This window comes from Pseudorca crassidens, chromosome 10 (assembly GCF_039906515.1).
Source record: "Pseudorca crassidens isolate mPseCra1 chromosome 10, mPseCra1.hap1, whole genome shotgun sequence".
Classification (NCBI taxonomy): domain Eukaryota; kingdom Metazoa; phylum Chordata; class Mammalia; order Artiodactyla; family Delphinidae; genus Pseudorca; species Pseudorca crassidens.
The window spans coordinates 5,926,549-5,953,964 of NC_090305.1; the positions used below are offsets into that span (position 1 = coordinate 5,926,549).

Genomic DNA, 27,416 nt, shown 5'->3' on the forward strand with positions numbered 1-27,416 from the left:
TCAGAGAATAATTTTTATTTATAATGAAGTTATTCTCTCTAGACTTAAACCATCAGTTCACTCTTACAACAGAGAATCAATTTAAATAACACCACCAAAATGGAACGGAAAAAAGAAAACAATCTGCGTTTACATATCAACTTCTTTGATATGTCATAATGATATCCAATTTTTCTTGCAACATGGTCCATTTCCAGTGACATTCTCAACAGATTGTAAGCGTCACAGTCCTTCATCTTGACGTTTTATTCTAAGGTGTGCCGGGTGCGGCTCTTTTGATTGCTTTGGAAGTTAAACAGTCCAACAAAGATTCTGAAGAAAGGGTGACTTCACATGTAATCCATCCACAAATGACAGCATGCCTTCAGAGCCTCTGGTTTTTATAAAAGTCCCTTTGGAAAGTTAATTGATTGATGAATTAATTCTACGTTATAAAGCGAATCACTGCCTAGACAGTCTGTGCCAACGTCCCCGACCTCCTCACTTCCACTGTTTTGTTTATCACATCATACAGCGATGGGAGTCTTATTTTGTCCATATTTTTGCTGTAAACATTGAGAAATATACCAAGGACAACTAACAAACCAGACCATACATACCTAAGAGAAAAAAAATAAGGAAAAAAGATTAATGTCAGAGTCACAATTTGTCATTAACCACAGAATTTGATGACATCACAAAAATTCCTCAGTGAAATAAAATTTTGCTATTGGGTACCTATACTAAGAGCACTAAATAAAACAGTATTTGTTTTATTTTACAAATAATATTTAGATCACACTAGACAGAATTCTATTTTTTTTTTTTTTTTTTTTTTTTTTGCGGTACGCGGGCCTCTCACGGCTGTGGCCTCTCCCGTTGCGGAGCACAGGCTCTGGACGCACAGGCTCAATGGCCATGGCTCACAGGCCCAGCCACTTCGCGGCACGTGGGATCTTCCCGGAACGGGGCACGAATCCGTGTCCCCTGCATCGGCAGGCGGACTCTCAACCACTGCACCACCAGGGAAGCCCAGAATTCTATATTTTTAATGTTAAGTATATATGTAGGAAAAGCACTTTACAAGATACTAAATGTAGTTCATTTCTTTGAGGATAATAGCAAATTTGAAGTCCAACTCCTACCAAAAGTCTCAGGAGTATGTTTAAAGCACTGGATATGTAAACCTGCCAATGGCCTACTTAGCCCCTGCAGAAAGAGAAACTAATTTATAGAAAACAAACAGAGTTTTCCAAAATCACTGGATGCTCAAGTCCTTTATTTATGGCACAGTATTTGCATATAACCTATGCACAACTTTGTGTCTACTTTAAATCATCTCTAAATTATTACAATACTTAACACATGTAGATGTCATGTAAACAGGTACCAGGTAGTCATTGTAGTAATCAATGCCAATTCTCCTACTTTCTCAGGATGCGTCCCTTTTTATCTCTCTGTATTATACCCCAGCTAGCTGGACTGCTGAATTGAATTCCTAAGAAGGCCATTGGCAGGTTTACATATCCAGGGCTTTAAACATACTCCTGAGGCTTTTGGTAGGAGTTGGACTTCAAATTTTACTTTATGGAACTTCCTGGAATTTTTTTTCTGAATATTTTTGCTCTGTAGTTGGTTGATTCAATCTGCAGATGCAGAACCCATGGATACAGAAGACCGACTATACATTGCTGAAAGTTTATTTGTGGTTACCTTTAAGCTCATACAGCTGACCCCTGAACAACGCAGGTTTGAATTGCACAGGTCCAGTTACACGTGGATTTTTTCAATAAATATACAGTCAGCCCTCTGTGTGCAGATGTGGAACCCGCAGACATAAAGAGCTGACTGAAAGGGACTTGAGCATCCTTGGATTTTGGTATATGTGCGGGTCCTGGAACTGGCACCCCATGGATTCCAAGGGATGACTGTACATTGATAATTTCTAAGTCTGAATCTTCTCAATTACCAACGAATATAAGTTGAAATGATGCTAATTTCAAATACATACTAGACAGTAAAGAAAACAGTCAATGCTTCCACCGAAAACCACAAACTAAGAAAACCATTAGGGTACAACTCTAACTCAAATCCTTTGTGGGAAAAGACAGCAAATAAACTTAACAATTTTAAAAACCATATATGTATATATATAAAATTTATATATTTGCACCAGGGCAAGGGGAGTCCCTTAATCTCACCACATCACTCACATTCATTTATACGGGAAACAGGGTCGCATGTGCATTGGGACTGGTTAGGCAATTTAAGTATACAAAATGATTTCTTCAAAATAATTACATACATTTCTGAAACAGAAGACACATCAATAAATCTGGGTCAAGATGAAAAGGATTCTTTACAAAGAAGTTAAGGCTGTTTAAGAGTAGACGTGAAACAAAAGTATCTAAAGGTAGAGAAACTTGTCGAAGTAAAAAGTACTTACTGAAACGTGAATGGTTTGGCAAAGAATATAAATGAAAGTACAATGGTCATTCCTTTTCTCCCTGTTGTCACTGTAGGGAGAAAAAGGGTGGTTTTAGAATGCGCCTATTGTCTTGGTGATATTTCGGAAATAATTTATTTAACAAATATTTACAGAGCCTACTGTGTGCCAAGATCTACGTGAGGTGCCAAGGAAACAAAGGAAAGCGAAAAAAGAAGAAAATCAAACAGAAAGTCACTGCTTCTGCTACCATGGAATTTATAGGCTAGCAGGGTTACAGACATTAAATAATAGAGTTACATTTAAAGTACAACTGTAATAAGTGCTTGATGGAGGCCATGAGGCTACGGAGGCACGTCATCCTTTAGGGAGACATACTTAGTCTGACAGGAAAGAAAGGACTTTTCCAAGGAAGATGCGATTGGATTCCGATTGGACATCCTAGTGGTGGGCATCTATGGGTAAGACCATGCGACATCTTTCCAGTCCTCTGTACAGTCCTTCAAGGATTATGGCCTGAAGCTTTCCTCCCTCGTCTCACCCAGGTGCAGAGAGGAACTCTGCACGTGGCTCCGGTACACCTTTCCACCACTAGACTGTGTGCTTTACTCAGTTCCTTGTCCTCATTTCCACAGACTCTGTAGTTCCTGGCACTTAATCTTCAAAGTGTGAATTAATGAATGAATACCAGATGAAGAAGCTGCTTTGGAAGCTGTCAGAGCCTGATTCCCCAAATCTATTTTTCCTACTACTTTAGTAAAAAGACCCCTACTTTTAACTGGGATACCTTCCCAGCCTCTCCTACAGTCAGGTGTGGTCACGGGACTAAGTTTGGACAACGAAGTGTGAGCAGAAGTGCTGTCTCTAGGAGTGTGATTTGTAGGAACTTTCCATAAAGAGAAGGATGTGTCTTTCATCTTCTCTCCACCTACCCCGTCTGGAATGAGGACGAGGATGGCAGAGCAGAAAGAGGGACTGGATTCCTAAGGAGCTGGAGCTACCATGCCAGCTTGGGAGGCACATGGCATACGGTTAAGAGGACAGGTCTGGAGCTAGACGGCCTCAGTTGAAATACTGATTTTGCAACTTACTAGCTGGCTGATCACTTGGCAAGCCACTTAACCACCCTGTGCCTCCGTTTACCCATTTGTAAAATGGAACAATAACAGCACCTACTTTATAGGATCATTGTGAGGTTAAGATGAATAATATATGTAAAATAGCTAAAATGGTACCTGGTACATAATAAGGGCTATGGACATGTTAGCTGTTATATTACCATCTCTGGATTTGTTTCGCGTGAGAGAGAAAGACACCTGCCTGCACCTTCAACACAAGGATTGCATCTCACATTTCTTTATACCAATCACAGGGCTCATCAACACATACAGACTGATATCAGACTCTTTTTGAACAGCTACTATCTTACAAACAAAACTGAAACCCAAGCTAAGTGTATGCATTTGCGATCTTTCTTGACAGCATAAGCTGACTTGGAAGGTTGCTGATATGGCCCAATCTACAATTAAATTCCCTCTACTTACCATTAGGGACATAAACTTTAAAAAGCAGAGTCATATGTGAGCAAATAAAGAGAACAGTTAGGAAGAAATATACTTTTACAGAGGGGGCATTTATTCATTTGTTTCATTTCCTCTGTGGTATTAAAATAAATATCCCTCTAAAACCGTGAAAAATCAAAATCAGGTAAATGAGTAAGGTGTAAACGCCTTATGGATGTAAATTCTACAGATCTCTGACAGAGATGATCTTGTCCAACCCAATCTCTTCACAAAAGAGAGAAACGAGGCCCAGGGAAGAGGAGAGACTTACTCTCCAGGTCTCGTATCATTAAACGTCAGGGCTGGGACTGGGCTGCACCTTCTCTCACACCCCAGCCTAGCGTTCCTCATGGCAGGTCACACGGCTTCCCATCCTGATGGGTTTCACCCAGGGCTCTCTCCAGATGGGGGATACTGAGAGCATTTGTCATGTGGACCATTCTTTTGGCAAACAGTATGAGGCAGCAATTGGAGTCATCTGCTCCCCTCACTGGGCCTCACCTGCAGCCCTGCACCTGCTCCCCTCACTCCTCCAAAGCAAAGCAAGTAACAACCTCCATTTCTCTGACATGCCAAGCAAAGTCCTTGCACAGAGCACGTGCATAATAATTATTAGTGAAAAGGGAAGCTCATCTGGTTGAGGTTCTAGAAAGTGTACAAACGAAAGGCCCCAAAACCTTTGCTTAAAATATACCTGTCATGTTTTAAGTGTAACAAAACTGTAATTTTCCATTATAAATTAAAAGTGATTAAATACAGTATTTTTCCTGGAAGGTATGCATCCCATCATACTTTTTAATAAAAACATCTTTTAATGTACTTAAAGTTACTATCTAGATAAATGCATATATCTGATTTTAAAATTAAACCTTCAGGGCTTCCCTGGTGGCGCAGTGGTTGAGAGTCCGCCTGCCCATGCAGGGGACACGGGTTCGTGCGCCGGTCTGGGAAGATCCCACATGCCGTGGAGCGGCTGGGCCCGTGAACCATGGCCGCTGAGCCTGCGCGTCCGGAGCCTGTGCTCCGCAACGGGAGAGGCCACAGCAGTGAGAGGCCTGCGTACCGCAAAAAAAAAAATTAAACCTTCAAATAAGAAATTCAGATCAAACATCATTTTCTTTAGAATTTTAAAGAAATACCACAAGCCAAGGAATAAATTGGTGAAATGTGACAATATTCTTTCTTTCTTTCAAAAAAAATTTCTTTTTGGCTGTGCTGTGCGGCTTCAGTGATCTTAGTTCCCGACCAGGGACTGAACTCGGGTCCCGGCAGTGAAAGCACCGAGTCCTAACCACTGGACCACCAGGGAATTCCCGACAATTTTCTTTTTAATGAAGAGCAGATGCTGCCCTTACCTTGTGAAAAAGAATATCAAAGAAAATTTAAATGCTTATTTCATAATCTAAGCAAGTATATCGTTCTTACCTGTTACAGCAAAAAGTGCACCAAAAATTTTAATCAAAGCCAGAACAAAAGAGATTCCAAAATACCCAGTGAGGGAAAAAAGGAAAGCATAACCATAGGTCCGAACTGGATCCTGCAAATATAAAAAGCCTGTTAGAAAAATGCAAAACAAACCCTGAGGTATTACAAATGAAAGAAAACTACAGATTTTAATCAACCTTCTGAGCAATAATAAGCCATTCAACAATGCAGTCAAGCAGAGATTCTGATTTAATGGAAAAATGAGGATGAAATGAAAAATCCCCAACTTCTACGTTATGAATAGTTTAAAAATTAACTTATAGGAAAGAGCGAGGATAAAAAATTTAAATATAAATTATTTCATTTCTGAAATAATTTCTGATTTACATATATTGTATTAAAGGAGTTATCAAATTACATAAAACAGTCTTTTTGGACAAGGGGAATTAGAAATACAGAGGAAACTAATTAATGGAAGATGTTTATTTTTAAAAATGTGATTAGTGTTTACCTTTGAACAAAATGTGACTGCAGGGCCTAATCCACTAGTGCATGTCAATCCCAATAAAATGTACACAAAACCGATTGAATACGAATACAAAACCTAGAGTAAAGAAAAACAGAGTGGAAAAAAGTGCTATTTAACCAAAGGTGTAAAATGAAGGTTTTCAATATATGGCTCAATTTCTTTATTTCATTAAATCTGTAGAGGAAACCATTTTAAAAGTCACAGTATTGTTTCAATATGGCCTAATTTTCTGGAAATGATGGTTGATTCTGTTTATAAGTTTACACATTATTTTAGGTACAACATAACACAGCAGTACTAATCCTTTCATAAATGGTTACCTAATTATTCATTTTTTGCCTCGTTTAATTACTGAATTCAAACCAGATTTTAATGTTGGGGGTCCTAAAAACATACACAAAACAAAGATACTCTAAAACTACTTATTAGACATGAAAAAACCCAAACATTAAGTTTGCAAGTACATTAAAATACAATGAAAATAAGCAGTATATGACATACCTATTGCTTAATTTCCCAATTTTCCTACCAATCTTTCTATTACACTCCTTATAAGCAGAATCAGTGTCATCATCAAACTTAAATACTTGCTATGTGTCAGGTACTGTGCTAATAACGCTCTATATGGATTATTCCATTTATTTCTCACAACCAACCTAAGAGACAGGCACTCTTAATCATCATGCCCCAATGTGCGGATGGAAAAACTAAAACTTAGCGATATTAAGTCACTTTCCTCAAACAGGAGAGCTAGTAGAGAACAAAGGCTATCTTAGTCCAGAGCCTACATCTTAACCACTGTATTACATTCTTTCTACCTACTTACAATTCCTTAATTCTCTGATCGTTATCTTATCTAGGGAGAGTGGTGATGATGATCAAGAAAACTCCTGACCAAGAGTAAAGTTCCTATGCTCTTAGGGACACTGTAAAGATGCCCCACTCTGTTGACTAAATAACCAGTCCTACATATCCTTACTGCTGTGTGCTCTGTCTGTCTAGCAAGGTGATGGGCTACAAAACTAATGCAAACACAGCATAACAACCTTCCTATATACAAACACCAACCAGCTAGGAGATATATTGGAAGAAAAGGCATTATTTGCAGTAATAACGGCAAAAAGATGAAACACCTAACAATAACTTCAATGAAAAATAACTGGAGTTATACAAAGAAAACTTTAAAATCTAAGGGACATTTAAAAGTAACGCTTGAATAAAAGGAAAGTCATACCTTATTCTTGGACTGAAAGAATCAAGTGTATAGATGCCATTCTCCCTAAATTAATTTATAATTCAATGCCATACCAATCACAATAGCAATGGGTTTCTAGTTTATTTGGGGATAGGAACACCCAAGAATAACTACTGGTAGTAACATTCTGAAAAACAAAAGGAACAAAGGTGGCTAGTCCTAACAGATGGTAAATGTATGGTGATAAAGCTGCTGTCATTATATGGTTCTGGTGCAGAAATAAGCTTGAAAGAATAAAACTGTGAACCCTGCATTAGAATAAGATAGGATAAAAGAAGGTATTTAAAATAAAAATTAGAAAAGTGAATTATTCAATAAATGATGTTGGGCAAAGTGGATAGCCATACGGAAGAAAATTTTTTTAAAGTTTTGGTTGGATCAAAAATTTAATAAATAAGGAAATTATAAAACTAGTAGGCAATGGGCATAACATTCTTAAATGTTAGAGTTGGAAAAGCCCTTTTCAATCATAATACATAGCTAGAAGTCATGAAGGAAAAGATAAGCTAAACTACATGTAAATTACAAACTTCTAAATGGAAAATAATACCAAATACAAAGAGAGAAGAAAAATGATGTAACAAAGCATTTTTTTTAACACGCCCAAACTCCATAAATCAAAGAGGAAAAAATTTATCAAATGCTTGCAATAAGGTATCAGCAGTGATAATGGTATTTTACTTTTTACCTTCCTATAATATTTGAACGTACTACTTTTATGAAAATAATGATGATAAACTAGTTTAAAATTGCAATGCCAGTCTTCAATACCATAATTATGTCATAAAATTAAGTATATCGTCATTTTTGAGTCTGTCTGATGTGAAGAAAAAGCACTAGAGTATTTACCATTTCCGAATTAGAAGCATTATGAAGTTTCATAGCCTTCTCTTGGACATTTCCAATGACAGCATCTGCACATAGTGCCAGGGAGATGAGGATCACACCTTCAAGAAGGCAGAAGAAAAAGTAACCTCATTTACACATATGAACGATAATCAAGACTTATCAGAAATTTAATTGGGCTAAAAAACCAAAATCAGACCTTAAATCACATTTGCTCAGCAAAGTTGAGTATTTTTATCCACAACCAGTTGTAACAGGCATGTAGGTGATGTTATTAAAAAAAAAACAAACAAAAAAACCCCAACTAATACTAATAAATTGCATTAATGCTGTCACCTTGTTGTGTTTCACAATCATGTCAAATAATATTTCTGCTTTTAAGCAGATTATATGTTTGAAAGAAACACTGTATTAAACAAATACAGAAGAGATTCTTAGATCTAGTCAGTTAATTCAAACAATCAAAGGAAGAGGGAAAGCGTAAAAATAGTACCCATATTATTAAAATATTTAATTTAAAACACATAAACATAATGCAGCTGTTAAGGCCTCTTCTTTGAGTATGGGTCTGTACCAAAATTCTGCACTTGCCTTTGTGCAAGCTGCATTCAGAACACACAGTCTCTATGATTTCCAAGTTGTTTTTAAAAAGTGCACCGAAAGCTTAGGAACTTGTGAAACAATCAGGGTATACAGTCCTTTCATATTTTTATGCTTCCCCCCAATTTTTACCCACACTTAATTCAACAGTGATTTTATTGACTTGTCAAAGTGTTTAAAATTAACTTAGTTTTCACAGAAAGAATTCTCTCTTCAAACTCATTTTTGAATAACTTAAGTAACATTTAATTATTGTATAATTAAAATAACACATACAACTGAGATGAACAAATCTGGAATTCAACACACTCATACAAATGTGCATGTGTACCTGAGAAGCACGCTACTACCTGCAAGTATATAGGACACTGGCCACCAGTCATGGTGCTTTACCAAAGAAAAACAAAAAAACAAACAAAAAACCGCAACCTTGGTTATATCTGTGAGTCTGGTAGGATTTGAAGTTTTCTCTATTTTTAAAAACTATATAAGCAATCAAAGGTAGCAGAGGGCTTCCCTGGTGGCGCACTGGTTGGGAGTCCGCCTGCCGATGCAGGGGAGGCGGGTTCGTGCCCTGGTCCGGGAAGATCCCACATGCCGCGAAGCGGCTGGGCCCGTGAGCCATGGCCGCTGAACCTGCGTGTCCGGAGCCTGTGCTCCGCAACGGGAGAGGCCACAGCAGTGAGAGGCCCACGTACCATGGAAAAAAAAATGGGTAGCAGAAAAATAAATGTACATGTGTATGCACTTAATTGAGAATTTTCAAGTTTTCATACTTATTCTTCAATTTGACTTTTTATCATCTAGCTTTGGTATTTATTACCTAAATATACATTTTTATTCACCAAACTTGATTCTGAATGCTCTTTTCCTTGTTTCAAATATCAAATCTGTCCTCGAAAGAAAAAGACATGCTATTATCCAAGACTTGGAAAACAACGTCCCAATACCTAAAAGGCTATTCAAAGACATCCCAAAACTGTTCTGAACTGTTCTGAACAATGGCAACAGCATGAAAATACCTGAATTGCATCTGAATTACCTCAATATTTTAAAGGAGGACATTTATTTGAATAAGTAAATTCTGATATATTCACTTCATACATCCGAAGTTTTATTTATGTCTGCCTTAAGTAACCATCTTAATAGCTAATTTAATCTCCTTCAGACAATACACTCATAGATCAGGGACTGTGATAAGTGCTCATCAATTATTCTCAATGATGAGGAATCGTTAGGTTCTCATGCCCTTAAAAAACATCCCCATGGAACTCAGAAAGGGTGAGCACTTGAGTTATACTGAGAAGTTACAGACCACCAAAACCTGCTGTCTCCGTCACTGTCATCACCCTCACCCCACCACGTGCCAAGTGCTTTCACGTTCATTATTCCAGCACCTCATTCTATCCTTCCACTACCTTTGTGTGAGGCAAGCTATTATCATTATCTTTGTTTTACGGTGAAGCACTCCTCTAAAACAGCTTTTCCCCTCAGTTTTCAAATATAATTTTCCTTTTGCAGTTGCTGACACGAAAACGAAGTGTTCCTGAAAAACCTAAACCATGTTAGAAACATCTGCAACTCTAAGCTTTCTCACTGAAGTAAGGATCACTCGTACTCTGGATGATCAAAGCTGAAAGAACAGACCTAATAGGTTCTATCAGCATCGTCTGTAAAAGGCTGGTTTAAAGGGCTGCTCTAAGATGCTGATCTGAATCCATTAACTTAGCATGATTAACCAGGTTAGTAAGAAACATAGACTAACAACTGGTCAGGAACATTTTGATTCTTAGAAAGAACAGCAAAGTTGACGTAAATGATTTTCTTCATTACTTCGTACTTTTTTTTCTCACAAATAATTATAGTTTGTACTGCTGATATATGTATATATATATTACATATGCTGCTCTTTTTGTTGTTATTTTGTTTTGCTTTGTTTTTCTCCCTGTTCTCTCAGAGTTCCTTTGAAAGAAATATTTTTGTCAGGTATCAGGCTAGGAAATGGGATGAAACTAAAATAATCTTATGAGTGACACTCAATAGTTTAAGAATGACAATACTGTATATATAATAAGCAATCTCTCTGTAAGGTCTTTAGACTAAAAATGAGATTCCAACACTATTTTTATTCTTATTTATTTCTAAACATACCTTAATACCTATTCTCCTCGTGAAAGATCTAAATTTAATTTACAAAATTCCACGTGGCACACCATGAGGAAAAGTGTTTATGGTGGAAGCTTTATGCACTTTAAGGTTATGACCACATTTATATTACACAGTTCAACATTAAAGAACAGCATAATTTTCTTTTTTTAAGCTAAAACAATGAAAAGTAAGTTTGCAAGTTTCATTTTTTTAAGAAAATGAGAATAACAATAACTACTGTGATCCTCCTATAACTCATGTGTATATTTCCAATTCAGCTCATAAGAAATTGGTCTGTCATGTACTTGATAATGGGAGATTCTATCTAGGCACACAGCCTCTTGTCATGTCAAAATACTATACAAGAGTACTAAAAACAACTGTTATGTTTCCAGAGTTGTGATATTTTTACTACATCTTATATGGAAAGTCCAAAAGCTTTATGTTAGATATGAGAATCACAGATGCCACACCATCATTTAAAACCCTCATGAAACTGTAAAAATTCTTACTCTAAACCGAAACACCTACAAAATCTAGGAATACAAGTAAATTCCTACCTGTCAGGTTGAAATTTGGTGCAACCGTGCTGTCGGCCAGGGTAAACCATATCAGGCCGAGGCTCATGCATAAGGCAGCAGACACATCAGCAACATTGTAATGCTTTCCTGTGCAAAATAAATGTAAGTCAACCTGATTATGCAATTACCCACTCAGCACAGTTTTAGATCTATGTGTTTAAACAAGTAGAGCAGGGACTGCCTTTTATATCCAATGTCAAAAATGATCACGAGCGCTTAGGTCAAGGCATGAGACAGTCACAGAAGGGCTTTGAAAATCAAAATTACCCCGTGAGCACCAAAATGTCCTTATAAGTTAGATACGAGATCCTTCTTACGATAGTGAGCAAATATGAACATTTAAAAAGTTTGTGGAAACTAGTGCCTCTTTTACTTTATGTATAACATAAGGCTATGAATTTTCTTATACTTCGTAAGTTTACCAAGAAACCAGAGTAGTCATTCAGGCTGTATATGTTTGCAAATACTATAGTCAGATAACTTCTAGGTTGGTGAGGATTACCTTATTTTAGCACATCCAAGTTTAAATAATGAAATCACATAGCGTAACTTTTTGGAAGGACTGTTAAGGAGATATTATACAGGCCAAATCAGTTACGACGTGAAATGTGATTTTTAATAGGAAATTAGGATCATTGTTTTCTCCTGTGTGAACAGTTATCCTGAAATTATATGTGAAGTAGTTGACATACACATTTTCATTTTAAAAGGCTCTTTTGGGAAGGCTTATAATGCATAAAATGAAGTCAGGCTTTATAAGAACTTTGGTGATTATCAAAACATGAATATTCCTCATGACAGTCAGATGAACAAAACAAAAACTTGTTCCACTGCTTGTCGCTATCACTGCCTCCCCTTTTACTCCTATTTTCACATAGCTTGTAATTTAGTTGGGATCCTAGGGAGTCAACAGTCAGCAGAGCTGGTTAACAAACACTTGCTCAGCTTAAGCTTTACTTCAACATGGGAATCTTCCATTTGTATAATGGAGGTGGAGAGCAGAGCCCTGGAGAGTAGAAAAATGAAAAGAACTGAAAAAAAGAGCTTTCCAGGTACTTCTGAGCTAGGCCTTCAATATGTAAATACAATATTTCTGGAAATGTAGTAGGTTCCAGATTAAAAGAATAAAACAAAATACTATTTTTATTTTTCCCCATCTCCAAATTACTGATTTCAGATCCTGAGGTATATCACAGAAGTATCGGTGTTTTTATAATAGCTTTTTTTTTTAATGAGATATCACTCAGAAGTGTTACAATATCTAGACTGTTCATTAAAGATATTAATTGAAGTTTAATGTTTTTCCTAATGCTAGATGCCATAACATATCCTATTAATTTCAAACAGTATGAAAATATATCATTACTATACCTTGAATTAAAACTCCTCCTAGCATAACAGGAATCAATTTGCAGCACTTGAAGATGACTTGGGTAGGATAATTCAGGTAGCCCAAGGAAGTGTTTGATAACCCCATAGTACCCACAGTTAGAAAAGCTATTATCATGTAGGTTTTTCCTGGTATTCTGTAAAAGACAATTTTTAAAATCTTCATTTTGGGACCCAATTCATACTACTGTAAGAGAATGTGTTTACAATGTGTAAATTTCTAATTACCCTTCTAATTTCTGTTTAATATTTCTATAAATATCGGTAAAATATCACTATTCTTAAAGTTACAACAGTGTTAACTTGTATAAAAGAATGTTGGTGAAAGTAACAATTTACCTTTATTTAATCAATTGTAAGTGAGAACTCTCAACTGTCTGAAAAAGTAGTACATTAGAGAGTTACTTAGATTCTTACTTAAAGTATAAATGCTATTACATTTAGGGTTTTTTAACAGTAGTTATAGCTACATATAAAAACCATCTTGACTAAATTTAGAAAAAAAGAATTGATTTAAAAAAAATTGGCTTCTATAATGGGAAAAGGCACCTTAGTTAATTAACTTCTAAATTGTTGTTGTTTCCTAACATTCCATCTAGCATTAGGAAAAATACATCTATCCATTCTGCTAGAATAACCTGAGCAGAATTTCTCTAGAAAAAGAACAAGGTGGTTTAAAACTCCAGACATGGTTTTTATTACCATAATGTCTTATGATTCATCTCTAATGCTGTAATTCTATAAAATGTTAAAACAATCAACTTTCAGATGAGGAATCTGACTCTCCTCACGATCCCAAATTTTTCTACCTTGGGCTCTAACTGGATTTCCTAAAGGAGATTAATTTGGTATCTTCATAATTCTGAGCTGGTCTTGTGAGCATATGCTCACAAGATACTTAATAGTCTAAGACAATAATCTTGTACATTGGTGCACTATTCATATAATTAAATTATGTTGCATTTTTAGATCTAGTTTCCATTTTGGGATTTGTGTTCATGTTTAAATCAAGGTGACAAAATTCCACATTTTTTATACAGCTAGATATAAGGCAAAATAATTTACTAGATAAGTTCAATTAAAATGCATCATTTCCACTTACGTTTCAATTTTGAGACCTTTGCTTACACTTTACTAACACAGTGGTCATCATTTAAAATCCATGTGGAAATAACTGGGCATGCCCGTTATGCATCAGTGTACACAGACACTGGTTTTTATGCTGTCCGTGGGGTTTAACTCTCAGTGGGGTATCAGTGAAGGAGGACAGCACCACTTCTCCAGGTAATGATAAAAGTCAGAAGAGGCAAATTTCCTCATCCATAAATTGCAAACAGTGGCCAGAAAATAAAAATTTGGGTCAGAAGAATCACAAGATTAAAAAAGCAACACAGTAAAGGAAGAAAGAAAACCAGCCTGGAACTCAGGAAACCTAAATTCAAAAGGTTCCAACTCTGAGTGCAGCCTGGGGCACGAGCTCATGGAAATCCCAGCTCTCCTCCAGGTCTGCTTTCTCACTGGTGAAATGAGGTTAGATTTCATCATCTTGCCTCTGGGACTCTCACTGTTTCTATTTGAATACCCCAATTGCTTACTACTTTAGATATGATGGGAAAGTCGTAACTTTGATAAGCCCCTTAGCTTTTCAATTTGGTACAGATCTCCTTTATTAAAAACTCACATACAGTGATTAACACTGAAGTTACAAGATGATCTTTGGTGAAATATATACTTTGGAGTATATTTAGGGTATCCTAGTCTATGATGGGTTATATCACACATAACCATATTTCATCCTCAAAATGAAACAGAGAGAATTTAAGAAACTTCCCTGAGGTATTGACAGAATAGGGGGCAGTAACATGACTCAAATCCATGTTTTCTGACCCCAAATTCTGTACTCTTCAAGTACATGGATATTCATATAAATATAGGAAGAGAGAAAAACCTAAGCAAAGAATTTGACTTATTAAAGGTCTAAAGAGCAGTGTCACTTAAATAAATTCAGATATATATACACTCAAATAAATTCAGAAATAGGGGATTGGGCATATTTTCATTGTAATACACTTATACTTTTTCTAAAAAAGTTTTTAATGTGCCTTGGAATGAAAAGTTTTCAACTTCTAATTACATTTATTATAGGTCTATAAATTCTTCTACCTAATTCCTTCACTCATGTTTCAATCAAACACAAATGACTTTAAATATGTTATGGTTATGTGGTTGGGAAAAACATGACTGGAGGCTCACTCCCCATCTTTTGGTAGTTGAGAGGGAGTTGTATCTTTTTAAAATTTAACAGGAGATGCATCATCTTTGTGTTTTTTTCATTTAATAAATACAGCATTGGGTTCTTTTATTTTAGAAGCAAATCAGAGGTCCAGCAGTTTGCAATACATAATGAATATATATGGAAGTCAGGCTTCCATATATATTAGTCCTGACAGACACATTTAATTACTTTCTATTCTACCACCTATGGCTAAGCTAAGTCTTGTAGAGTTTCAGAACATGAAAATAATAAAGAAGATCTCCTCAGATTCAAACGTTTTTAACATTGCTGCTATAATAATTTATTGGCAATAGAGAGGTTGAGAGGTAAAATTAGATGCATGAAGAAATACTGGTGTTACTGATTTAAATATTTAAAATTTTATAGTTATTTTCATACAAACATCAGAAACATTTAAGAAAAAAAAGTAGCTATGAAAAATTTTTATTTTCACCGAAGGATTAAACATTTATATCAATGAAGAATGTCAACATTTTAGCTTATTACATTTAAACTGTTCAATATATACATGAAATATTCACATATTAGGGTCTGATATGACAGGATAACCACACTTAAATTTACCAAGAAAATGTTATATTCAAATTGCCAACCACCTTCTGATATGAGTCTAGGTTTTAATTGCATATTGCTCAATATGCCATTAACAATATTTCAAGATATTTCTCAAACCTAGGTGGTTGTTAATTTAAAAACTACTGTCTATATAAACTCTTTTAGTTTTGACAAAAAGGAACATAATAAAATTTCTCTAATGGTCAAGAATGCAATTCCTACTGCTGGCCATTACAAACGTGAGGATGTTAAGTGGAATATATCCCACAAAACAAAACATTAACTATGCATTTCAAAAGCCACTATAAAAATAGGTATTGATATTTCATATCACCATTCTTATATAGTACCATCATACATTTTTCAGTAATCACACCTATTTCCATTATAAAAACATATATGTACAACTGAATACTTTCTCCTATTTTAAGAAGATCTATCTTATTACTGAGTCTAAACAACATTTTTTTTTTTTTGGCTGCGCTGCGTGGCATGTGGGATCTTAGTTCCCCCACCAGGGATCGAACCCGGCCCCTGACAGTGGAAGTCCAGAGTCCTAACCACTGGACCGCCAACAAATGCCCTAAACATTTTAAAATCTGATAACATTACACTTTTTTCAATGTATAATGGAAATACCACATTTAATATTTTTAATAAGTTGATAATACTGATAAAAATTCTTGGGTATTAAATGTTTTATTAATGGGAAATGTATATTTCATGTATAACATATTCCATGTGCGCAAAAAATAAAACAATAAAAATGAACTACTACTCGTGTACTTAACCGCCAAAAAATAAAAACAAATAAACCACATACCTTCTCCTTTTGTCCTGAATAAGCTGAAGCTCTATTAGGCCAAATATGGAGTAAAGTGCAAACTGCACTAAAGTAAGGTACCAGCCATAGGGCTTAAAACCCTCCACTGAAAATATTAATTCCTGTCAAGAGAGACATGAACACTGTTTAAGTCCCAGGGGCAGACCAATTACCTCACAGCACATTCCTATAAGCACAGCATTTTAATAGAAACCAAGCTTCACCCCCAACAACAAAATGCACAAAAAAACATCCAAACTGTAAGGCTTCTGAGAGGTAAAATTAGAGAAGTTAGGAGGCCTTTCCAAAGAAGTGACAGTAGATATCCAGGTGTGACAATCAGCAAAACAGAAAGCAGGGGAGGAAGAACTAGGAAGCAACCCCCTCCTATGCTTTTTTCTTTTTTTAAAAAGACCAAAATTAAAAGAGTCGCCCAGAACAATGAGGAAGGCAGCTGATCCAAGGACTCATGGACTCTTATAAAAGCATATTTCATTAGAAGTCTATTATCTCAGGCCTGTTTTCCAATATTAAGATAATCAGTTCAAATCGATAATTAATGCTATTTTTTAGAATTCTTGTGCCACAGACTACATAAAACTTCTCCTTATAGAGAAATGGTTACTCATCTTAAAAATGTTATATCATGAAAACAGTTTTTGTTAATTGTTAAAAAGCCATTCTTTTTTTTTTTTTTTTTTGCGGTACGAGGGCCTCTCAGTGTTGCGGCCTCTCCCGTTGCGGAGCACAGGCTCCGTACGCGCAGGCTCCGTACGCGCAGGCTCAGCAGCCATGGCTCACGGGCCCAGCCGCTCCGCGGCACGTGGGATCTTCCCGGACCGGGACACGAAGCCGTGTCCCCTGCATCGGCAGGCGGACTCTCAACCACTGCACCACCAGGGAAGCCCTAAAAAGCCATTCTTAATCTCATCAAGAAGTATTCTAATAAAGCTATCTGGCTTAACTGAATGCATCAAACTATCCACCAAATAGATATATTTCAGCTGTATTTGAAATAAATTTTAAAAAGATAAAATTGATGGATAAACTTATGTTCGAAGAAAAACTAAACACAGCCTCTAAAAAGATCCTGAACTGAGTTTGTACATTTAGGATGCTGTGTAATTCCACAAATTTAGATTTCACGTTCAAGTAAGTCTGTAAGTTATTTAGGACATTTCTGGTTCATAAACTATAAAACATAAAAATAGCTTTATTAATACCCTGGCATTCAGGTAAATATTTCACTTTCTATATTGCTAAATTTACTACAAAACCCCATTTTCTTTAAACTATTTTAATATCCAATTAGTAGCAATGCCAGTTCTCACCAAAGTGATGTTACAATTATAATCGGTTTATCTTATTTTAAAAGAAACTTTGCACGTATTAGTTGTAAATTAAAATCTCTGATCATTTATCAAATAGAAAAAATTTAATGAAATTTGTAAATTTCTAATTCATATTCCATTAAAATGGCTAACTTTGCTCCCAAGCTATTTGGTAACAATGGTATTTCGAAGGACAAAAGAAAAAATTTCTCAATAAGAGATCCTAACATTTGATAAAAGTTACTATTTTGTATTGTTCTTCATTGTAGTATCTGAATTCTTATATCATCTTCTAGTACAAAAGTCAATTATAAATATTAAGATTTTTAAATTCATGTTGTTTTACACTAAGGCACCCTATAGCATTTTCAGAAGCTAAGGAATAGTCACAATTCTGTCTTCTCCTTTATACTTAGTTTTATATTTCATCTCTATAAAACAAAGGAAAAGCATTCAACAATTTTTAAGATCACTCTGATTATAAATAATATCAGAGATATTATCTATGTTTTCAGAAAACACATCACTTTCCTTTTCTTCAACTATAAAGATTTTCTCATGTTAGGGGGTTGCATAGAAAAGCAAAGTTGGTAACAGCTGAAAATACCCACTGATGAGTTTACAATTGGTAATTAATGGTCCCCATGCACACATTCTGTTTACACTAGCTTGGGTCCTCATCCATCCAGCTCTTGTCTTTGAAGGTCAGGAATTTCCTGGTCAAGTGTTTACAACTATCCCATAAAACAATGCAAATACAAGACAAACTGGCAATGTTAGAAATGTTTTGCATAGGCAAAATCACAGAAAAATAAGGTTCTGGCAAAGTTGAATTAGAAGAGGAAACCAACAAGAATGAGAACACAACAGGTGCTTCAAGAAAAGGATGATTCAAGTATTATAGGATTGAAGAGACACCCTTGGAAAAATAGAAAACATCCTGATACACTTTTGCAAAATGACCTCTTAATGAGCTCCAGGAATCAAGAGTGAACTAGAATGTGGCTTTTGTGCTATCATTCAATTTCATGTAAGAATTATGTTCCAAAATACCAATCAATACTTCAACCATTTTCTTTTAAAAAGCACACGGTGGGGCTTCCCTGGTGGCGCAGTGGTTGAGGATCCGCCTGCCAATGCAGGGGACACGGGTTCGAGCCCTGGTCTGGGAAGATCCCACATGCTGCGGAGCAACTAAGCCCATGTGCCACAACAACTGAGCCTGCGCTCTAGAGCCCACGAGCCACAGCTACTGAGCCTGTGTGCAACTACTGAAGCCTGTGCGCCTGGAGCTCATGCTCTGCCACAAGAGAAGCCACCACAATGAGAAGACTGCGCACCGCAACGAAGAGTAGCCCCCGCTCGCTGCAACTAGAGGAAGCCCATGTGGAGCAATGAAGACCCAACGCGGCCAAAAATAAATAAATAAACAAAAATAAATTTATATATTAAAAAAACCCCACATGGTCGCAATTACCTACATTTTGCAAAACATAACACTTCGTATTTTTTCATAATTTTAATTTTTTAAGATTGTCTCTTGCTTCCCTTCCCCCATGTAAAATATTTCACTCTAAAATTTGGATCCCTGTTTTCAGTCAATTTAATCGTAAGTAAGTAGCTCTTTCCTACTACTATACTAAGAAACTCAAATTTGTGAATAAACTTGCTATCTTATAAAAGAAAGTATCTTGGACAAAACTATTAGTAGTGCCCAAGTTGAGCTCATTTGTTATAAATAATTAACACATTATAAACAAATGACTAATTTTTTACCTGTATATATCCATAAATTAGGTAAAATACCAAAACTCCAGCAACACATATGAAAAATTGAGTAAGTTTGTTAAATCTGCTGAGATTTATGCCAAGCACTACAATATCATCTATCGACTTGATGTGTGGTGACATTGCTTGGGTTTTGGACGGGACAGTGATAGAAATATATTTCCTGGAGCTGTTGAACTTGAGATCCATTTTTCTTATGTTGCAGCATTCAGTGCTTCCAAAGTTATCTTTGTTGGTTTCCTCCCCTTTGTTCAGTCTTTCTTTTGCCTGCTGAGCCAAGCCCTACAGAAGGAAATAAACAATTAAAGCAAAACATTTAGACCATCAAGTAAAGTGCTATGCTCCAAATAATATCTCAAGTCACAATTGGAAAATTACACAGGTAAGATAGTAATATATAATACTCTGGATAGTAATATATTAATTCTCCTATTCAAGCTTCCCATCCACCGAAACAATATGCTTAGTCTCCAAACACGACTAAATTAAATATACACCATTCTTATTTCCAGAGCAACAAACTAAAAGCTAACCTTGTATTTATTTCATCAAAGTAAACGTGCCTTTATTATGTTTCCATTTGCAGTGAGGATATAATTTTTAAAGCCCACAATAGTTTACGCATAATGTCTTCAACATTAAAGTCCATCTTTAATTGCAGAAAAGAGTAAAGAACAGCCCAAACTCCTACAGCTACCAAGACAATTGTAAAATTTATTTGCTAATAACATTTTAAAATAAAGTCAAACATCTGTAAGTTGTGCAAAAAGCTAGATTTAACCAAGATTATAGAAAGGATACTATGTTTTAGCAACAGCATCTCTTAGGCTAAAAGAAAACATTTTTTTCCTTTGGAGAAAAATCTCTGCAATTTAAAGAAGTCTTTGGTAGTTGTTCCATGGGTATAAAGTTTCAGTTATACCAGGTGAATAAGTTCTAGAGACCATCTGTTGTAGAGGCCCTATGACACAGTGTCTGCGCTATGCACTTAAACATTTGTTAAGAGGGTAGATCTCATGTAAAGCATTCTTAACTACACACACACAAAGGGGACACAAGGACACTCCTGGTGGTGACAGATTTTTTTTTTTTTTTTTTTTGTTTAACGACAGATGTTTATTACCTTGTCTATGGAGATGGTATCACAGGTGTATGTATATGCCCAGACTCATCAAATTGTATCTATTAAACATGTGCATTTTTTGTATATATCAATTATACCTCAATAAAGCTGTTTAGAAAAAAGAAATAAAGCTCTTGGGTTTGTAAAAAGCTGAAAAAAACATCATTTTTTGTTAGTCTGTGAAAAACAATCATGAAGACTCCATAGATGACTATCAATTTCTCTTTGGATTAATAGAAACTGAAAAGTAAATTCATGTAAAAGTTGAGGAAAGTGCAGAATCATGACAAACAGAATTTATTAAGAAAAACTTATCTTCCTAGAAAAGAATGTCTGTTACAATCCCAGTGGGAATTAAAATTTACACTCTAGTTGAGAGAAGAGGATAAGAATAATTTTGACAGTGAACTCTCTGAAAATCTTTAAAAAAAACCCCAAAACTGCCATATGGTGATTTAAAATGGCAAGAATTAGAGTCACCTCTTCATGATCGCTTCTAGTTTGCTGATTTACAGAGATTAAGTGGGTCTCCTTCTGTAATTTAAAATTGGGGTCAAGGCTCTGCCTACAACTTGTAACTAACAATAATACACAGGCATCAAAGAACATTTGTTGTACATGATACCTGCCATATTTCTAAATAGAAAACGTGTAATTTCAAGAAGTTTTACTGTATTTCCTTTCCTTTGCCCATTTCTTCTTTTACACATTGTTCTTGTTGCCCATGCTACGTTTGATCAGTGTCATCTCCGTTAAGACTTTTTAAGTCACCCTGTAGGATCCCCTTGGGATATGACTTTCTTTATAAAGCATGCCTTAAAAGACCTTACCTAAATGTTGTTTGAATGTAGAAGAAATAAAAAGGTTAGCAACTATTTTCCATACGTGTAGGCGTGGGTGTACTAATAAATGGGTGTACAAATGGGTGTACATTCTAATAAATCTGGCCCCATGTAGGTTTTTAAGCTTCCTCTCCCTCCCCTGCATTTAGAATGAAGTTTTATTAATCAGAACATCACTCGTCAGATCATGTGACTGGTGAAGAAAGACTCTGAGCTCTGATAGCCAATAACTGTGATCCTGAATGTCTGCCATATCCCTTCTATTTCAGGCATTAATGACTGATACCAACCATCATCTAAAGAAACTGGTCTAATGTCCTTGTGATGTAGGAAAAAATAAAAAGAAATCAAGCACAGAATTAAAATTAGCTTTCAAATTAAACGATTAACATTTTGCTTTAATTTACAAGTTCATGTAACCCTTGAAACTTAAAAAAACCCCACAGGTGTGAATCACTGCCTAAGGTCTCTTCCTAAAGTCAACACAGACGTTTAATTACTTGAAGTTACAGATAATTGCTAAAATGCAATAACAAAGTAGCATTTCTAGCACATATTGAAATTTAAAAATAAATGACTGGTGACAATGTTGATTTAAAATACCAACTGAAGTAAAATTTAATTTCTTAACCTATTCTTTCCCAACCTTTTGAAGAAAAGTCTCCCACTACAAAAAGGTAGAACATAAGGAAAATATGTCACTACGATGTGAGCACCTTGAAAAAAAAAAACTCGGTTCTGTATTTTGCCACACTCCGCATTACAATTAAAAGAATGTTGCCAATATAGCTAGGTTAACTGGAATCTGAATATTAATCATGACCAGTGGCGTATAATTATAAAACACAGAAAAACAAGATTCCTTCCCATTTCTTTGAACACACTTCATTGCACAAAGTTCAAGAAACTGTGTGCTAATTTTTGAAGATCATTTTTTTTTTCCTAAGGGAGAAAACTAAAATTAGGACTTTACAGGTATATTAAGAAATTAAGTATTACAAATAACACCTATCTAAATTATTTTCAAAGGCTGCATCTCCCTCTTCCAAGTCCCAAACCAACCCAGTAAGAAAACATTCATCCCCAAAACAGTTCTTGACGTCTGATATCCTACTGTAGAAGAAATGCATATGCCCAACATTAAAAAAAAAAAATGTTAGAACGCCAAATCCTTCCACCTTCTTCCAACATTTCTTTAAGAAAATAAAACGGTGGGCAAGAGAGTTAAGCTGCAAAGACTGGAGGAATTTGAAGAACTACCAGTGGAAGTTCACGACAAGAACTTAACCCGATGATAACAATCACCTTGCACTGCAAATGGACAGCGGAGCACCATACAGTACCCAGCTGAACGCAGATCCCAGACGTAGTTCTTCACTGAAAACGCTGTTGTGGGGGACCCAGGCGACTGACAGTTGTCCAGAGGCCCTGGGGATAGCCTACCAGACCCTCCCAGAGGTGGTCTCAGGCTTGCAAGCCTGCAAGTACCGGCCTGAGCGAGCTCTCGCCAGCCGCAGGGCGGAAGGGCGAGGACAAGCAGATGCTCCTCCCTGGAAACCGTGCCAGCAGGTTTCCGTTCTTTGTGAAAGGAAGTCACCCGCGCCCTGCCTCCCGACCTCATCCTCTCCCGCTCTCTCCTTAGGATGAAGATGGGCGGTATCAAGGTTCTCCGGGGGCTGGGGCGGGGGGGGGGGTCTGCGTCACAAACACGGCGAAAGGCCCGGGGGGGCACGTCCACTCCCGAGCCAGTGTGTCACCTGAAAGGGGGACCCCAGCCCAGGGGGCGCCTCAGCCAGACGGAGCGTCTCCCCCTCCCCAGGTCCGTCGCCATCACCTCCTGCTTCTCCTCCTCGCCCACTCCTGCACGTTCCACCGCAGCCGCCGAGGCCTCGCCAGGTGCTCGTAACCCCGGCGCCCGCGCGCCACTTCCGCCTATGTGTCCGTCGGCGCGTGCGCACTCGCGCGGCCCCGCCCCCTCGCCGGCCTCCGGCCTCTGGCGGAGGGGGCGCGGTCACGTCTCGCGCAGGCGCCTTCAGCTCCGGGGCGCTGGAAAGGAGCCGACGAGGTGGGCCAGCGGTGCCGGGAGTGAGCTACTACGCGCGCTAAACGCCGCGTCGGGGCGGTGAGCGCCTGTCGGGTGGAGTGGTCTCATCTTCCGAAGCGTGCTCCTCGAGCCTGTGCAGCCCCCCAGGTTGCAGGGCCCGGTCCCCCGGTCCCCGTGGGCGCCCACGCAGGTGGCGCCTTCCCGTCCAGTGGCCGTGCGCTGGAATTTGAGGAGGCCCAGTGGAGAACGTTGAACCCGAGTATAGACACCGTTGGGGTTCCCTCTGCTTGATCCAAATGAGATGGGGTAAAGTCACAGTACTTTTCTCTGCTTCTATGTTTTACCTGCTTTCCGGGGAAGGTGAACCCAAGTAACGCTTGGGTTGCTTCTGACGTAATAATTCAGCTTGTGGCTACAGCATCCCCGGTCCTTTTCATGAACGTTTGGACAGTGCCACTTACTACTCAGAACGTAAATCCCACGGCTCTACCAGCTCCCAAACTAAACATTTACCCTACAGTTAGGGCTGCATCTACAATCACTGAGATGCAGTGATGTACAAACCGGGATGGGATCGGTGATGAATTGATTTGGGGGTAACGCTAAAATGATATGGAAGACAAAGATTACTATAAGGAAGGAAGCTTTTTGAGAGCATATGCTTTGGATTCCTGGGAAAGGAATGAATTGGAAGCACACCAGGCATCTCCTATTGTAAATGGTGGGTCTGGTTGGGCATTTTCATTTAATCCTTGTTAGGTCGAATTTTTCAAATGTTGACTACGGCTTAGAGAATTTAAACTTCCTAAAGAAATAGTAAATGGTAGCCTTCCAATGATGCCATGCTGTTACCTGGGTAACGTGGATTTAATGCTACTGCTAGACATTTATACAACATGGGTCATGCCCGTAATCCATAAATTAGAAATAGAAGCTCTCTGCCCTCAAGGAGTTACAGGTACACAGGAAAAGGTAAATGTTAGCATAAAACAACTTACAGTACAAGAGGAGTTCTAAGGTATCATCCCCTTGTACCTGGATAATTACGGCAGTCTTCTGGCCCGCCTTTCTACTTCCCCTTTATTTCTCTACTTTCCAATTCCTTTCAGCAGCTGGAATGATCCTTTTAGAACCTGCCAGTACATACCATTCCTCTGCTCAGAACCCTTTACCATTTTACTCAGATTACAATTCAAAAGCCTCACCATGGCTTCTAAGAAAGAGCTCAGTCTGGATAAACCACATCTACAGCTGCTGTTCAGAGTTCATCAGACCCTGTCCAAGCACACCAAGCAGAACACTCAGGACCTACTGTTCCTTCTGCGGGGACCACTGCCCTCCCAGGTACCCACGGAACGTGCCCTGTCACTTTCCTCCGTAGCTGCTCAAATGTAACTTGACCTGACAGTTCTTCCCAGACTGTCCATCTAGGAGAGCTAACCCTACACACACACACAGACACACACACACACACACAGACACACACAGACACACACACACACACACACACATTCCACACATTTGTTATCTGTGTCTCCCTTACCTCTTTGGCTCTACTGGAATGTCCCATGAGAGCAGGACTTTTGTCTCATTTATTCACAGCGGTACTGCCGTCATCTAGAACAGAGCGCTCCAGTACACAGTCAGCACTCAGTAAATACTTGGTGAATGAATAAGTGCCAAATGAGTGTTAGGATAGTAATAAGGAAATTCAGAAGAAGTCACATGTTGCCTGGAGTGGTCTGTGAAAGCTTCCTTTAGACGATGGAATTTAAGTGATGATGAGGATTCACACTGGGTGGGTGGGGGCTGTTTGGAAAGGGGGAAAGTGTGGGGGAAGGGTAGTCCGAGCAGAGTCAACCAAAGTAAACAGAGACACTAGACAAGGCAGTAATCAAATCTACAGTAGTTCTAGATGCTGACCTCTAAAAGTATAACCAAAATAGGAAACTGCTAATAGCACATCTCTGAAAATTCACTTTGCCTCATCAAGGCTAGTTTATCTTTCCCTCTTTACCAGCAAATCCCATCCTTCTTAGATTGTATCCATCAGATACTGTCAATTCCAGACTGACCGGGAAATATATTTAGAGAATAGTTGGAATTTGTTTTAAACCATGAAAAAGAAAATATCGAAAATAGCAGAGAATTAAATGTTTAAATAAAGCACAAGTGACACATGCATTTTAAGTTTTCTCATATACATGAAGGACAAAGAAAATAATAGGGCACAAAGAACCAGCTGGATTAAATGTCCCTGCAGTTCCTGTTGCAAGTCCAAAGGTATTATGTATGAAGAAAGAAGAAAATCGAATAGTTTCACTTTCTAAAACTATCCCAATTTCAACTATGACAGTGCTTCATTATAAAGTTATGTTTATTTAATTCTTTGCCATAATTTTTTTTTTTTTTTTTTTTTGCGGTATGTGGGCCTCTCACTGTTGTGGCCTCTCCCGTTTGCGGAGCACAGGCTCCGGACGCGCAGGCTCAGTGGCCATGGCTCACGGGCCCAGCCGCTCTGCGGCATGTGGGATCTTCCCGGACTGGGGCACGAACCCGTGTCCCCTGTATCGGCAGGCGGACTCTCAACCACTGCGCCGCCAGGGAAGCCCTGCCATAATGTTTTAAACCACTACATATATACATATATATATAAAACAAGAAATAAAATAAATTATATATATAAATATATAAGTGGGTACTAGTCATCAGTAATTTTCATAAACCTAATCATAAAGATTAGCATGACTATTGTCTTTTGATACTCAAAGAGTTCATTTATTATGGGAATTGCTCTTTAGTAATCCAGGGTAAACTTTGTATTAAATCAAATGAGTAGTACTTTAATTAAATATTATAAATATTTTTTAATATAAAGGTCAATGTAATGGACAATGTTGTGTCTCCCACAAAATTCATATGTTGAGTTCTAGCCTCCAGTGCCCTAGGATGTGACTGTATTTGAAGATAGGCTCATTAAAGAGGTAATTAAGTTAAAATGAAATAACGAGAGTGGACTCTAATCCAATCTGATTTGTGGCCCCATAAAAAGAGGAAATGTGGATACAGACATGTACAGAGGGGAGACCATGTGAAGACACAGCCAACACCTTGGTCTCGAACTTCTAGCCTCTGGAATTGTGAGGAAATAAGTTCTGTTGTTTAAGCCACCCAATCTGGTATTTTGTTGTGGCAGTCCTGGCGAAGTAATACAGTCAGTGACATTATTTTACAGGTCACATACGAGCTGTATGAGAGATGATCTGGAGAAGTACTTGTTATAGAGGAGGCATTTAACCAATACTGGTACATTGCTGCCCATTTCCCCCTGTGATAACCCTTGTTGCCAAACAAAATTAAAGATGTGCAGCTATGAATTGGTTATAACTTCTAAGAAATTCATAGTCCTGTTGTGTCAAAAGCCTTTGGTGTCCTGACTGATATGCTCAGCATCCTTTCTAGTTTCTGACTCACTGGGGGGACAGTTTCACGCAAGCTTCCACTCTTCTCTCTGACAGCTTCTCTCCTCTGCGTTTTGCCAGGCTGCTCTGCTTTCTGCCCCGAGGCGCTTCTGACTTTGCCTACCCGAGGCCAGCAGTAGCTCTCTCAGCTCACACCATGCACAGCTTTGAAGTGTTGGTGAGTTAACACTCCTGGGTCAGCTTTCAATCAGGAGACAGTAGCCAATGGGTAAAGGTTCTTGTCTTTCAGCCTGTAACAAGATAGTTTTGTAAGACCATTCTCCATGCTTCTTCAGAGGTCCTGGTGAAACTGAGTTCTGGTTGCCCACAGCAGCAACTTCAATAACACACTCTGGTATCATCTTCTATCTCTTTCTCCCCATTCCCTTACTG

The 27,416-nt window shown here is 37.7% G+C and overlaps 1 protein-coding gene across 5 annotated transcripts; it reads right to left on the bottom strand.

Moving 5' to 3' along the window:
- Positions 1-23,484, bottom strand: SLC35B3 (solute carrier family 35 member B3). Of its 5 annotated transcripts, none has more exons than XM_067751964.1 (10): positions 23,353-23,484; positions 19,542-19,835; positions 16,435-16,556; positions 12,743-12,897; positions 11,351-11,458; positions 8,046-8,143; positions 5,924-6,016; positions 5,413-5,524; positions 2,426-2,495; positions 1-599 (listed from the first exon to the last, which is right to left on the bottom strand). In XM_067751964.1, the coding sequence occupies exons 2-10, from the start codon at positions 19,740-19,742 to the stop codon at positions 449-451; spliced, it is 1,110 nt and encodes a 369-aa protein (XP_067608065.1). In that variant the 5' UTR covers positions 19,743-19,835; positions 23,353-23,484; the 3' UTR covers positions 1-448. The 5 variants fall into 5 exon arrangements, with proteins under 5 accessions (XP_067608065.1, XP_067608064.1, XP_067608062.1 ...); XM_067751963.1 differs by having other exon boundaries at positions 23,276-23,468; XM_067751961.1 differs by lacking the exon at positions 23,353-23,484 and adding an exon at positions 22,824-22,963.
- Between the last annotated feature and the right edge of the window lie 3,932 nt (positions 23,485-27,416).

Excerpts from the sequence above, each read along its gene's own strand:
- SLC35B3 (XM_067751964.1), bottom strand. The coding sequence starts at position 19,742 with ATGGATCTCAAGTTCAACAGCTCCAGGAAATATATTTCTATCACTGTC. Across the intron at positions 16,557-19,541 it reads TAATTTATGGATATATACAG|GAATTAATATTTTCAGTGGA; the intron begins GTAAAAAATTAG and ends CTCTCTTGACAG. Across the intron at positions 8,144-11,350 it reads ACCAAATTTCAACCTGACAG|GTGTGATCCTCATCTCCCTG; the intron begins GTAGGAATTTAC and ends GCCTTCTTGAAG.